This window comes from Necator americanus, chromosome II, assembly GCF_031761385.1.
Source record: "Necator americanus strain Aroian chromosome II, whole genome shotgun sequence".
Taxonomy (NCBI): Eukaryota; Metazoa; Nematoda; class Chromadorea; order Rhabditida; family Ancylostomatidae; genus Necator; species Necator americanus.
The window spans coordinates 15237379-15251080 of NC_087372.1; the positions used below are offsets into that span (position 1 = coordinate 15237379).

The following is a 13702-nucleotide window of genomic DNA, read 5'->3' on the forward strand; positions in this document are numbered from 1 at the left end:
TTTGCCCATAAACGTAAGGGTTGTGGTTCACCAACTCTGTGGCTTGTGCACATGTCGCTGAATAAGCCAGAAGGTTAAAGTGGGTTCGGAGCTATCTAGCACGAGAGGCGGAGCAGTCTCGCGGCTGGGCTCATAAGAGCCCACGCCTGGAGCACACGAGGAGCACCCTACCCACTGGATACCTGCAGACCGAGGACCGATCAGATGCGCATGGGACGACGACACCAAAGACCGCTTCGCTAGCCTGAGCACCTCGAGGATGCTCCCGATGGGGGCGAAGCCCAGATCATCTGTTAGAGGTAAGGCTTCTCCTTGTATGGGTTGAGAGGTGCTTCCATTGCACAACGCTTATTATAGTACGAGATTGGCTTGGGATGCACTTACGTACTAACTGGTTAAGGCTACTGCCATGGCGCCAAGCACTTCATAATCATTACTTGGACAGTCACTTGCACTAAAGTGTTAAAAAATAAAAACATCTTTCCTCTCTTTTTGTAAACATGGCGTTGAATACAGAGTGAAGCTTTTTAATTTAAAAAAAGTAGCAAACATGCTACGCAATAACGGGCTTATTTTGTCACGTGTGTGTATGTGTGTGTGTGGGTTTGCTTGTGTGTGTATATATGTGTATGTGTGTAACGAAATTCCAGAACACGCTGAGACGCGTCCAACGGTAATAGGTGAGCTGGCGATGCAAAGCGATAAAATGAAGTGAGTTCCACAGCACCCAATTCATACGGCGGCGCCGCAACACGGCTGGATGGGGTGTGACGGGTTCCGCAGTGCCGGAGTGGTGCGCCGAAGCGAACAAATGTTGTAATGGGGTGAAACGAGTCCCACGGCGTCGAATTGGTGTATCGGCGCCGCAGAGCTGTAAAATGGGGTGGGACGGGTCCCATGACGTCGAATTGATGCGCCAGTGCCAGAGAACCGCAAAATGATTTAGACGGCTCCCGTGGCGCTGCGGTGCAGTAGTAACGTGCAATGACTTCAAGTGAATTTGTCGAGAAATAAACGAAACGTTGTGACTACTTTATGGCCATAAAAGGTGCTGTGTTGCGTTTCATCCCGATGTACTCAACCGCACGTCTATTCTCACCACGTTTCCCTCAACATGTTGCCAATATCCTTTCTACAGGGGTTGGCACCACGAATGAAACCAACAGCTCAATTAGTAGCTAACAATTTATATTATCTGTTGTGGAACCTTATCATTATCAGCACGATGATGACGTTCATGTGATTTCATGTTAGTACATTATTCTGCGCTAATTGTTAAGGAGAAAGAGAAGAAAAACTCATTCCTGGAATTCTGTTTCCAAATTTTTATGGAATCGAAGGAATATATTTAAATGTGAAATCAAGTTTGAATACTCTCCAAATGTAGTACCGACGAATTTAGGAAGAGGACCATGAAACCATTACTTCAATTCATGATCATTTCGGGAATGCTAAAATTTCTAAAAGGAAAGGACGAAAGAAGCGTAGTTAGAAAAAAAAATACTAATTTAATTCTTCGTAAAATGCCACTACATTTAGTTTCTATTGATCAGTGAAGAGGATCCATTTAATTTCTATTGATCAGTGGAGGAGGGCAACAGAAAAAGTCCGATGTAGGGCTTTACCCGGAACCTTCAGAGTGGTATATAATAACGAAAGGAATACCAACAGTGACGAAATATTTATGGTGATAGAGAGAATAACTAATTTATGGAAACTATTGAGCTGCGCACCTCAAGTCTTCTATAACAACAACGAAGTAGGCGAGTGGACGAGTTTTAGACATCGATTTAAAACGCTCCTCGAATATCTCACGAGATATCTCACCGACAGTGGTTAGTTGTGCGAGCACACCCAAGAATCTGCATAATGAGATGATTGTACAGAGGATTCACAGAGGATTATTGATAAGTTCTCTAGCAGGGCAAGTGCAGAGTCAGAGGTCATACATACCCGTTGTCATAATCGCTGAGCTTGAGTGGCCTCACCAGGAATCCGTTTTGTACCTGACCAACTATTTCTGGAGTAAGAAGTTCAGGATTAAACATGTATTCGGCGTCGTCTGAAAAAAGGTTTACTGACAAATTATAATTCAGCAGAAATGTAAGGGGTTAAGGTCGTGAGCAACTATCGCAGCAGGCTGAATTTATACTTACCAGTTTTCGTAAACGTGGTGATCTCACAAGGTCTCCTACTAAACCACAGTAATTAGACATTAAGTGCAAACCTGCTTCTTCTCCGTCTGGCTGATTCAGCGGGATCGAGACGAACGGTGGTAGCATAGGCATTCTGACGTTATCGGAACATTTATTAAATGCAGCACAAAAATTTCTATGAAGAGTATTTTAACTGAATTCCTTGGTGATCTGGTGGGAGGTTCGAAAGGCATTTGAGAGCGAACAGAGGTGGACAGCTTATTTATAACTATACGACTGGTACACTACAAACACAAAGGTGCAACCTCAAAACACTCTCAAATGCGCAACGTTTACGGCGCTTGCACAGAACGCTAAATTTCAAGAGGACCATAGAAGAGAGAATGACATCAGTTCTGCCCTTGTTCCCGCGCTTATCATTTTGGGTGACCGCCAATGCGAAACGGAGATCAAATCTCTGCGGCGATGATATGTGGACCTAAAAGAAGATGATCTCATAGTGAACTTATTCTTGGACTTTTACATGAACTAAACATAAATTGTTCTATCATTAAAAGAAAACAAAGGGAGGAAAAATGTGATGTGACAGCCCACTGATCTCCCTTTTTGCTCGAGCGAGGATCTGACGTTTCTAAGTCTTGATTGATCTATGGTATTATTGGTCTTGATTTATTGGTCTTGATAGCGGTTCATCTGTGGTATCAGTCGCTTTCAAACAAAGATCATTGGCAGCTAATATTATGAAAAAGCTCGAGAATAAGCTGAAAGGAAGATAACGATCCAATTCCCTTACTAACATCCGTAGATAAGAATGTGCTGGGCAGACCTTTCTGCTGAAGTTCTGTGATCGCTGCGGAAATCCGATGATTTCTTCATCTAATGTCGAGAATGTTATGATGTAGGATCTTTTAAAGAGAGAAGCGGAAAAGTTTGGACAGCTGTTTTTAGTTACTATGGTTGGACTTACCCTTCGATTTGTTGTTTTCTTTCAAATGTTAGGGAAAGCAGGAGTGTAGTTGTTCGAAAAAGAAAAGCAACCTATAGCCAAGGGAGACAGCACCGATGTTACATCTCCAGTATTTCGGTTGCAACTGATTGGTGCACGGTAATCGGCCCAATGAATTACCGAATACCGCGCACCAATCTCTGATCACAAACGCTGACTTTCACTCAACCCAAGAACAAGAAATAAAATGCAGGTTTCCCCCGACATTTCTATTATGTGCGATAATTTCAAAGGACACAAAACCATTTCCCATGAAAAACAACACATTCTTTAAGACTGTATTGCCTAGACTATAAATTTATAGCTACATTCTACAACCTATCTCGGCAAATAAAACGGTCAATAGAGCGGCATTATTATGCGCAATAACATGTGATGCAGGAGATTCACAAAATTAACAATCAAAATAATACTGAAAAAAACAAGGGAAGAAAGAAGGGTATGCACTGAGGGAAGAAAACAACAATAACCGGGAACGTGGTTGCTGTATTTTATTGCGTTTTGCGCGAATGGTTGTACAAGAGTTTTGAGCCACCTAAACACGCACACCGTCGAGAACAAGGCAAAGAGATTAGAACCAGATTTCTGTAGAAAAGCAAAATATTATGGTGCCTAGATAAATTATGGACAAAATCTTTTGCAATTAGAAATGAGAAATCTGTGCTTAAAATAACCGTAAGACATGAAATCAACATAAGATCAAAATAGTCCAATAAGTTATACATAAATAGAACTTTCAACCACTTACAAGTGGACCTAATTTGCACATAGAAAGAACTGGCAAAGCAATTATGCATTTTAACACGAAAGCAATCAACAAAAATTCTTTGTAAACAATAAATTGGATACGTTTAACAATGTGCAGGATAGTTCCGAGTAGAGACCTTTCACACAGAGGTCACCGGACCAATCTCCGCTGCTACAGCTACTGCATGCTCGGCGTGAGTGGTCACTTCTTTTCGCTCGTGATGGCTGCCGTTGCAACCGATGATTGGAGCCATTCGACGAGTAAATTCCACATAGTTCTTTTGTAATTCGGTCTAAAATAACACAGTCAACAAAAACCATTGATTGGTTTCATTTCAAAATATACCTGATAAGCCAGTTGGTCCGGAAGAATGAGATTCTTGTTGAGGGTGAGTGCGTCCGCACATTTCTTGGAGAAATCACGGAAACAAAGTCTTAGTTTGTTTTGCAGTTTGTCTATAGGTTTTCCAAATTCATTTAGTGCAACATCTGTTAGGAACACATTGGCTACCTGTAATAATTAGGCCTCGTCAATAACCTCTGCCCATTTCAACAAAATTTAGTCTCCATCCTTGGGAAGAGATGAAAAAAAAAACAACAAAAACAAAACCATATCACACGAATATAAACCGGTTGAAAAAAGTGGTTTCATTTATTGTAGTTTGAATAAAAGATGAGATTCTCATAAGAAATAAAGAAATGTTTGATACGAAAGTGAACAAATAGAAAAGGTAAACTTGAAGAGTAACAGTTTCGTGACTGATGACGATGTCGAGAAGTTCTTTTTTTTTCAAAGGTTCTTTTCTGTCAGGAATTACTTTTTGCTTTTTGAATGGAGAATCATAAAATCATCTTAAAAATTTGAAAATTGCGACAGCTTCCTCCGATCAAAATATACATCACATTGTTAAATTAGACTGATGTTTCCCAAGAAAAGTTTATTCTTTGGCGAAACAATAAACGAAATTACTTTTTTGGTCATTACCCAAAAAGATCTTCCATTGCTTTCATTTCCCAACACAGTTCATGACCCAACGTTCAGATGTAGTCCAAACGCCATGAAGCTTGGTGCAGTCGCGTTTCCCAGCAAGGTCCCACATCGAATCGCAATCACTGCTGCCTCCACTACGCCATACAACCCTCATACAACTACACCAGACCTTGATCCGGCCATAAATAAGCGTGTATACAGCAATACGATCAAGAAGAGGAGTTCGTTGGCTGAGGACATTTGATCTTGCGAAAGCAATTTTAACTGCTTCTCATACTGAACGACAAAAGAAGACCGGATACATTTGCAACTTTTTCGAGCAATGATCACATTTATGCTTATGTCCCTTTAAATTGTCAGAAAAATAAAAACGGAGAACTAAAGTAATAGGAAACCTGAATAGGGCCCTGATTAACTGTAGTTCCTATACATCCTTGTAACACCATCTGCAGCATCTTTGCGTCGGGAGGATTTTGAGCTATCGCAGCAGCCAGTTCCCTTAAAAATTATTGAAATGGCAGTAAATGACATAACTGTAAGTTCACGTAGACGATACAATCTTATAACTGAAGAATGAGTGAAATCTACGTATTTTGCTCAGTGGGTACTGCGAATGCTTGAGTGCGTCTACGTCTTGAAGCTTGTCAGATAGATCATAATAAATTGCTTACAGCAAAGTAAAGTTTAGTGAAGTAAAGTAAATTTAATTGCAAACTGACCAGTGATAATTCAGCTACGCAGTTCTAGGGCTACAGAGCTACCTTTGATGATAGAACACTATGTTCCAGAACACGCAGAAAAAAGTCTACCTAACCAACCATCTGCGGGATAAAAACCATTTCACTCAAAACAACATGTTCATGATGACGTTTGAAGAAGTACAAAAGGGAATATGAAGGATGAAATCAAAAGATGATCAAAGAAGAGCAAAACATGCACAAGCTAAGAGAATGAAAAAAACAAGTACGTGCAACGTGTAGATAGGAAAGGGAGCGAATGCAATAGTACCTCGTTTTCTTCTCGATATCATCGATAGCCACTTGAATTGGCTGCAGAACTTTTTGTTCGCGCTCCACAACCTTTATACGCGTTTTCACATAAGGAAAACTAAAAGAAAAAATAATAAAATCTACAGTAATGTAACAGCTATTATAGAATTCAGAGCCGGAAGGAATGTCGATAATAGTATTACCTATATTGGGTAGAGAGTATTGTGCGCCGCTTGAATTGGTCCTTCAGATCACCGTGTGCTTTTCCGTCGCGAGTGAATGGTGTTGCATAAACGAACCTACCAACATAAAATCTAGGGTGAAATCCAAGAACAACCATTTTTTTCTCTCGAAAATGAGAAGAATAGCTCACACAAATGATACCTCTTAATTTTATGACTACGTTCGAAGTGTGTAAGCCGTCTTCTCCTCTCCCATTTTTCAAAGTAGGGTTCCACATAGGTTATTTGAAGATAGGCTTTTGATTGTTGTAATGAGCTTCTCACCACCTTGAAACGACTTTAAAAAAAGGTAAAACAAATGAATGAATTACAAACTAACATTGTTGGAATCCTTGATTACTTCCACGACATCTTTACCGAAGCGATCCGTATAAAACGATTCAAGACGATGACTTATTTCGGAAAGTTTAGTGAATGGCCCTTCCTGTGACATCCAGTAAATGAACGTAAAAAGAAAAGTAAAAAGGTTACGCAGAGGGATTTGTTCACCTTGTAGACATACTCCTCTCCGTCCAAATCACCGAATCGGGAGCCATAAAATCCAACTCGGAAATATGTGCCGAAGCATCGTTTATCAGCACTAAAATGAAAATAATATGTAGAAATTAGATATAAGTGAAACTTTAATGAGCACCTCGTTAGTGGGGACAGCCATGCGTCGGCAGTATCCTCGGTAATTGTAACAGTTGGTTCAATTCTACTAAGCGCTTCGCTCAGTCGAGCGTATATAGCTCCTAGTCGACGATAGTCACGCCAATCACGCACGATAGGTTCCACTATCTGAATGATGAAATCGAGGTAATAAAGATGACACGAAAAGACAGAGATAAAAAGTATTCTAGTCACGTAACAAAATTTGGATAGCTTAAACACGCATAGCTTGAAAGCGAATCGGAAACAAAAGGAAAGGCCTTCATGAACACGACCAAAGATCCAAAGATAAGTTAAACGTAACGTGTGGTACTCCCAGAGTATCGAAAAACTGTCATTTATTGTTGTCAAATACATCCCAAGTAGAATAGAACATATAGTGCAACAGTGCAAATGTATGACTGTACTTCCACTGTTAGTGTCCCCTCAAAGAACATTGTGATTCAAGTCGGAAAATGCCAAAGAACTTCGACTTTTACAAGACATCTTTGTTACACTACCTAAGAGCAGTTAAACATGATTGTTTTTTAAGAGTAGAGAGTTTTTTCTTACAATTAGAAAAAGACCAATACCAAAAAGTAAAAAAAAAAAAATTAGTTAAATGCACGCACTTCTCATAACGTTTGTAAGAATGGAGTGAACGCAATAAAAAAAGCCAAATAGTGAGACTTACACGGAACACATCCGGCATGATCTCATACATATGAGCTTTCTCAAAGAAAGTCATAGACTTTTCAACAAGATTTACTAAGCCAGCTGCAGTGAAATGACGAGACTCGCAAATTCCTTCCACATCAGGACTGAAACAAGAAGAAAATTCACTTCTTCACTAATTAAAGACACGACCACTCATCTTACCTCAGTACGTCATCGCTGACTGCACTTTCTTCAAGGATGTTGTCACTGATGTGCTCGAAGTCGACTGCTCCACGAGGCATAAAACTATCAGTAGTGCTCATAGCTGTGAAGACCAAAATTCTTGCACGGGTTGCGAAATTTAAACAAATCTGTCGGGAAATCTGGTTGGGGAAAGTCATACCTAAGTATTCAGCAGCAAGAGCAGCAGCGTGAAGAACGCACTGTCCAGCCTCACAGTAGAGCTCACGATCAGCATGTCGGGAAGCCATGTTCAGCAACCAAGTCAGCCTAAACGATCAAAGGTAAAAACTAATAAAGTTTATACAAGTGCATACATCACTACATTATTTTTCAATTCAAAATCAAAATCTTAATGACAATCGTGACAAAACCACTACAGCGGAAACAAACCTCAGATCCGGATTTGTCTGGTATCCTTTAGCTACACGATACATTAGGTCTATTGTCATCTCGAAGTCATTCGCAAACTCTTTCAATTTAACAGTATCCGACAGTATCATGTGGATGTTCAAGACAAGATCTTTCACCTCAAATATTCCATTTCATTTTATAGTCCGCAAACTAGCAAAACCACATTACACTGAAGCAAAATTAGAAATTACCTGCTCCGAAAAATTCGAATTCGCACGTGTATGAGAATCTGTGTTGGCGTCTGTTTCTGCGTAGATAAGCACAGTCTGCAATAGCATATACATAGATAAAAAAGGTCAAAGCAAATTAAGTTGAGGCATCCGTGAGCAATGACAAAGTGAAGGAACTACAGACAGATTTTCTTGGTAATTCCGAAGAATAAAGCAGATTGTCAATCTCTGCAACCATCACGTGGAAGAAAAATCGAGGTCATGTGACATGTTGAATTAGTGATTGACGTGGTTTTTTTTATTCGATTCGTATGAGCATAAGCAAATTTTGGTGCTGTTATGTTCCACTAAACGTGTCGCCAAAATCATAACCCAAACTTGGACAAATTCTAATTTTTATGAAAGTTTTGCTGCTGTACATATTCACGAATATGCTTGCAACATTAAGTTTGTAAAAAATAACACGACCCATAGATCATCAACGCGAATAATAGAGATGTGGGAACAAGAAAAGAAGACGCAACAAAATGTGTATGATTCAAAACTCATATATAAACATTTTGAAAAGGAGCAAAGTGTATACGAGGATTTACCAATTCGTCACTTGGAAACCAAAAAAGATAGTATTGATTTTGATAAGCTGTGCACGAGGTTATTGAATAATCCTATTGGCTAACGTTTAAAAAGTAACAAAAAAGATCGAGTTGATTAGAATCAAAAGCTTGATGCATGACTGGATTACATAAAAATTAACCCGACATGGAATAAGGATGAATGTCAAGTTGTTATTTTAAAAATCATTGCGACGCATATGATTAGGCGGACCATGTACCAGAAAAAAGAATTTGAACCCCAATTCTTCGTAGAGGAAAGAAAAATTCCTTATATTGAGTTGAGCCACATTAGTTGCTCATGAAAATAAACCATTAGCGCAGCGATTCGTTAACAATAACTACAATAACGTCCAATTTGTGTCTTAAAACCAATAGTTCCGGTCGGATTAGAGCGTCACAGTCTTTGCAAATGAGAATAATGTATTTCTGAAAGGACCACTCAATAAACATCTGAACCCTTGACTTCAAATATGCTTTAGGAAGTTAATTTTGTTAAGGGTATGAACTGGAAGTTTCGTTAATCTTTGTTGTTTTCGCATATTCGCATATTGTTTAACAGCTGCGTATCACTGTAACGAGGTAGAGGTTCTACGATTCGCAGCTTTCCTTCATTGGACAATCACAGCTGCGATAGGAAGAAGCAAGACCCTCCTCAGGTGAAAGTTTAGCTCATCGGGTGCAGCTCCAAGTGAAGGAGGTCTTTTCCCTAACCGTTCAAAAGTGAAGGGGGTCAGAGCACCGTCTACGACTATCGCATCTATATGGACAATACCCTCAAAACATTCGTAATATAGAAGTCTGTAAATCTGTAAACCACACTTGTAAATTCTAGACTTCTACGATGCCTAAAAAGAACTACCGAAAGTTACTCTGAAAACATATTCTTGGCTGAGAATATCTACCCGAGTATTTTCCACAGCGAACTGTTTGTACACAACAACAGTAAAGTTTGCAAGTATAAGCTTGAAAAAGCCAATTATTTTTCAGGTTGAAACCTAAAGACACTGTCCAAAGCGAAAGTTCTCTAGGAAACTTTTTAAGTGGGTCTTCTCAGGCTTTTCTTTTTACTAACTTTCAGTAAGGCCCTCATGTTCTCAAAATCATTGAAATCTTAAATTGAATGACCGAAAAGTTCGAAATGAAGTTTAGGTCACGAAGTTCTAGAATTGGAAAATACTTTTCAGTTTTTTTTTTTTGGAGAGGGGGAGGGGAGAGAGAGGGGAATCGGGGATTTTGGGGCTCTCTTCGCATTTCAGAGACGTATCCTAATAGTAATAGATATATAATAGCAAACGTGTTAGCTGAACTTCATCTATTTCCACCACAAACAGATGAAGTTGCCAACAACTATCACAACATATGGTTGGGTCAAAACGATATAAAGCACGGTTGCGTAAGCGGCTGCGCTCGAAGCGGCACAGTGGAGCGTAACGGTTGGGATCCTGTAAGGATCCTCGCTACCGCCACCCATCTCTGCAGTTCGCGGTGGTCCCACCTCAATTGCAATCGCTCTCTCTGCCACATCGCTTCGAGCGCAGCAGCTTGCGCAACTGTCTGTGCTTCATGTCGTTTTGACCCGACTATACGAAGCAAAACTCTGCGTTTAAGATATATTAAAGCCTGTGCAGCCTATACAATGATTTTCGATGTCCAGCCGGTGCATCCAGTGAGTGTTTTCATTCCATCCCTTAAACCTAGTATCACTTGCTTTGGGACGGTTTTGTGCAGATTATTACATACAGCATTGGAGGAAATGGTAAGGCTCTTGCCTTTTCAGCACATATGTTACAAAACCCTCGTATTCATTGTACGTTTCACATTTTATTTTCATATGAACCAAGAACGTAAAAGATGTAGCAAGAGTCATAAGGAAGAACCAAAAATTTTACAGGTTCCTCTGGAAATATTCTGCAAATACAGTATGTCCACAGACCATACCATATCCACAGGATATGAGCAGATCAAAAGAAACTGTCAAATATTTGGAACAACGTGTCATTTGAAAGCAATAGCTTCGAATACTTTTTAAAGAAAGAACAACAAACATACTACTTCGAAACAAAAGATATTCGTAGAGAAATGTATGAAGATGATGTTGTCCAAACAAAACATGCTCACCTTTAGACTTCTCCTTAAGCAGTCTTCATTCAGCCAAACACCTTCCTTAGTAGCATTCGAGACTAAGGTTGACAGTGACATTGTGATCTGCATTTTTACTCTCGCCAAACTGCTGCCATTTTCATAGCTCTCTCGCATCAGAAGATATAAACTCGCGGCAGCCTGGAAAGATAATGCTATAAGACTCACTGTAAGAAAAAGCAACTATATTTCACAACAACGGAGTTTTTTTTTTTTGAGCACCTGTGAACGAACTGCTGGAAGTCGAGAGGCACAGTGACGAAGCAATTGGAGACACAGCTCTCCACATTGTTCAGCTTCCTGGAAAACAGCACTGTGTGCTGAAAAGAAGTGACAGCGAGATACGGCAATTAACCTGCTCAAATATTACATCTGAGAATTTCTTCACTAGCGTGCGTTGACTTACGAATATGCATTCGAGCGCCTGCACCGACTGATTGCACGCAAACATATGCATCTGGAAAGTAGTTAGTGTAAATTGGTCAAGATTCAGAAGTAATGAGACAAAGATTCCCACCATGCTCCTTAATATCATCGGTAAGGCAAAATGCAAGTGATCGCTGCCAGGCATAGAAATCACTCGAATGATCGTTTCCAATGTATCCAAGACGCACAACACCACCTCCGTGCAAAGTGCAGCTTCCAACAGCGCTTCGTCTTCGAATACTAAGAGCACAGAAACCCAAATATCAAAACGTGCTGAGTTATTGATGAATCGATAGTTTTTGGAAATATTTACTTATTGTTACTGTTATTGTTTTATTGAATGGACATAAAAACACGACATAAAATGATAGAACTTTTCACGTGAAGTTTAAGATTAAAAGAACTCAGAAAAACAGAAGCAATCCAAATGCGAAAGTGCAGAAAGTCACTATTTCTAACTTACACAGGGAACTTGTCCTGCGCGAGTCAGCCTCACCAGCTGAAGGTGGTGCTACCCGCCATCTGACACCGTCACGTCGTGTTACTACACACTCTGTCAATGTTTCGTCAGGATCGACGCCATTGGTTACAACGTCCCCCTGAAAAATCGGTACAAATATCGCTTAGAGTGAAATCTGAAGAATGATAGGAGCGAGAATAGGCTTGTAAGTGAACCAAAAAGCTGACACTTACAAATTTTCCGGGCTTGTACTCGAAACACGAGACAGAAAGCTGGAGAACATTTAAAAGCTGGGTTAATCGTGTCGGCGGCAGTTCTCGAACCCAGTGACGTAGTGCGGAGCCGTCCACGTTCTTCAAGACCCAACAAAAACAAGCCAGAAGCTGAAAATGTTGGTAAAAAATAAAGAGAAAGCACTTCATGTTGCAACTATATGTTTTTAGAAAAATGTTCACATATCGTATGTGCGGATTTGCTCTGTGTGTATATGTGTAAAATTAAAAAATAAGGTTTCAAGGGAAGACTATTTGATGAAAAAGAAACAATATGATGGCAGCGATTCCAAACAATTATCGATGCCTTGCCATTGATAGAATTGATTATTACTAGTTGATTACACTGATTACCTTGATTGTTCTTCGAACTGGTCGAGCGGGCGCCAGTAATTTTTCCGTTTGTCCCGATCGCGCGCCAAAGTCGCCTAGTGGTTCCTCCTTTGCGTGGGACACGAAAAGCATCAATATTTTCATTGAAGGACTTCGTGAAGAAGTCTGACCATCGGGTCGGCGGTTTCCATGTAGTGCGCTTAATATCGCTTGTAAACCAGCCGCTCACGGCACTGGTCCAACGGTTATCGTTAAAGGGCATTACGTATTCGGCCCACCTTATTTTACTTGTCTTGGCAAACGCGGTGGCGTCTCTAATCTTCGATGGCTTACGTGGGAGACAACTTCGAATCCCGTCTCTCACTTGTTTGAAACGGGATTCTCCTAGCATCACTCTTTCAATTGCGCATACGATGACTCGCCGCATTCTCTTCTTAGTTGCGAAGTGCCAAGATTTCCGAAGCATAGGCCTAAGCAGGAAGTACGGTGGTGTTGAAGAGGTGAGGAGGAAGCGGCCCAGCTCGGTGGTCAAGTCGCGTAAATAGGGTGTCCCTTCCGCATAAACACCGTCTTCTTCAGATTCAGCTGAAAACCGATGCATCCGCATGTTTCCTTAGATGCACTCGTTCCGCTTGGCTGATGCCGGACGTTATCAGAACGGTGTCATCAGCGAAGAGCAGATAGTGTAGCTGCCGATCACCAACCTTCACTTCAATGTCATCCCATTCAAACTTTCGCACTGCGTTCTCGACAGTAGAAATGAATATTTTAAGTGAAATTGTGTCACCATGCCGGCCCCGTCTCTTCACGTTAATGACGACATTCTCGCACAATGGCGGAATTCCTGTCGTAAAGTTACTGCACAACTCTCGAAGTGCCTTTATGTAGGGAGTAGGGACGCCTTGGTTGTCCAAGGTTTCCATGGCCGCTTCCTTCCCAAACGAGTCGAAGGCCTTCTTCAAATCGATGAAGGTGAGACAGAGCGGCATCTTGTACTCTCGAGATACCTAGATGAGTTTCGAAATAGTGTGAATGTGGACAATCGTGCTGAATCCTTTTCAAAACCCAGACTGCTCTGGTGGCTGTCCTTCATCTAACACCTATTCAATCCTGTTGAGGACCACTAATAGAGAGAGCTTCTAGATGACGGATAGTAAGCAGAGTGGGCGATAGTTGTTGATGTCGCGTGTAATCTCACTTCTTATACAATAACATG

The 13702-nt window shown here is 40.6% G+C and overlaps 1 protein-coding gene across 5 annotated transcripts in view; it reads right to left on the reverse strand.

Annotated features, from left to right (window-relative positions):
- Window positions 1-13702, reverse strand: part of RB195_017930 (uncharacterized protein) — a gene marked incomplete at both ends in the record, with an annotated part of 36883 nt that overhangs the window by 4937 nt on the left and 18244 nt on the right. For 2 of the 5 annotated variants that reach the window (XM_064185136.1, XM_064185134.1), the window contains 24 exons: window positions 1734-1862; window positions 1954-2062; window positions 2228-2289; window positions 2462-2634; window positions 4065-4202; window positions 4256-4420; window positions 5296-5398; window positions 5909-6007; window positions 6093-6188; window positions 6274-6398; window positions 6451-6555; window positions 6621-6711; window positions 6766-6911; window positions 7456-7582; window positions 7641-7743; window positions 7822-7928; window positions 8052-8188; window positions 8264-8338; window positions 10975-11136; window positions 11218-11295; window positions 11351-11452; window positions 11513-11661; window positions 11885-12020; window positions 12115-12264. In XM_064185136.1, the coding sequence (XP_064041012.1) occupies window positions 1734-1862; window positions 1954-2062; window positions 2228-2289; window positions 2462-2634; window positions 4065-4202; window positions 4256-4420; window positions 5296-5398; window positions 5909-6007; window positions 6093-6188; window positions 6274-6398; window positions 6451-6555; window positions 6621-6711; window positions 6766-6911; window positions 7456-7582; window positions 7641-7743; window positions 7822-7928; window positions 8052-8188; window positions 8264-8338; window positions 10975-11136; window positions 11218-11295; window positions 11351-11452; window positions 11513-11661; window positions 11885-12020; window positions 12115-12264 (2867 nt within the window). Of the gene's footprint in view, window positions 1-1733; window positions 1863-1953; window positions 2063-2227; window positions 2290-2461; window positions 2635-3123; window positions 3195-4049; window positions 4203-4255; window positions 4421-5295; window positions 5399-5908; window positions 6008-6092; window positions 6189-6273; window positions 6399-6450; window positions 6556-6620; window positions 6712-6765; window positions 6912-7455; window positions 7583-7640; window positions 7744-7821; window positions 7929-8051; window positions 8189-8263; window positions 8339-10974; window positions 11137-11217; window positions 11296-11350; window positions 11453-11512; window positions 11662-11884; window positions 12021-12114; window positions 12265-13702 lie in introns of those variants that run through there. The other 3 variants (XM_064185135.1, XM_064185133.1, XM_064185132.1) reach the window with 3 other exon arrangements.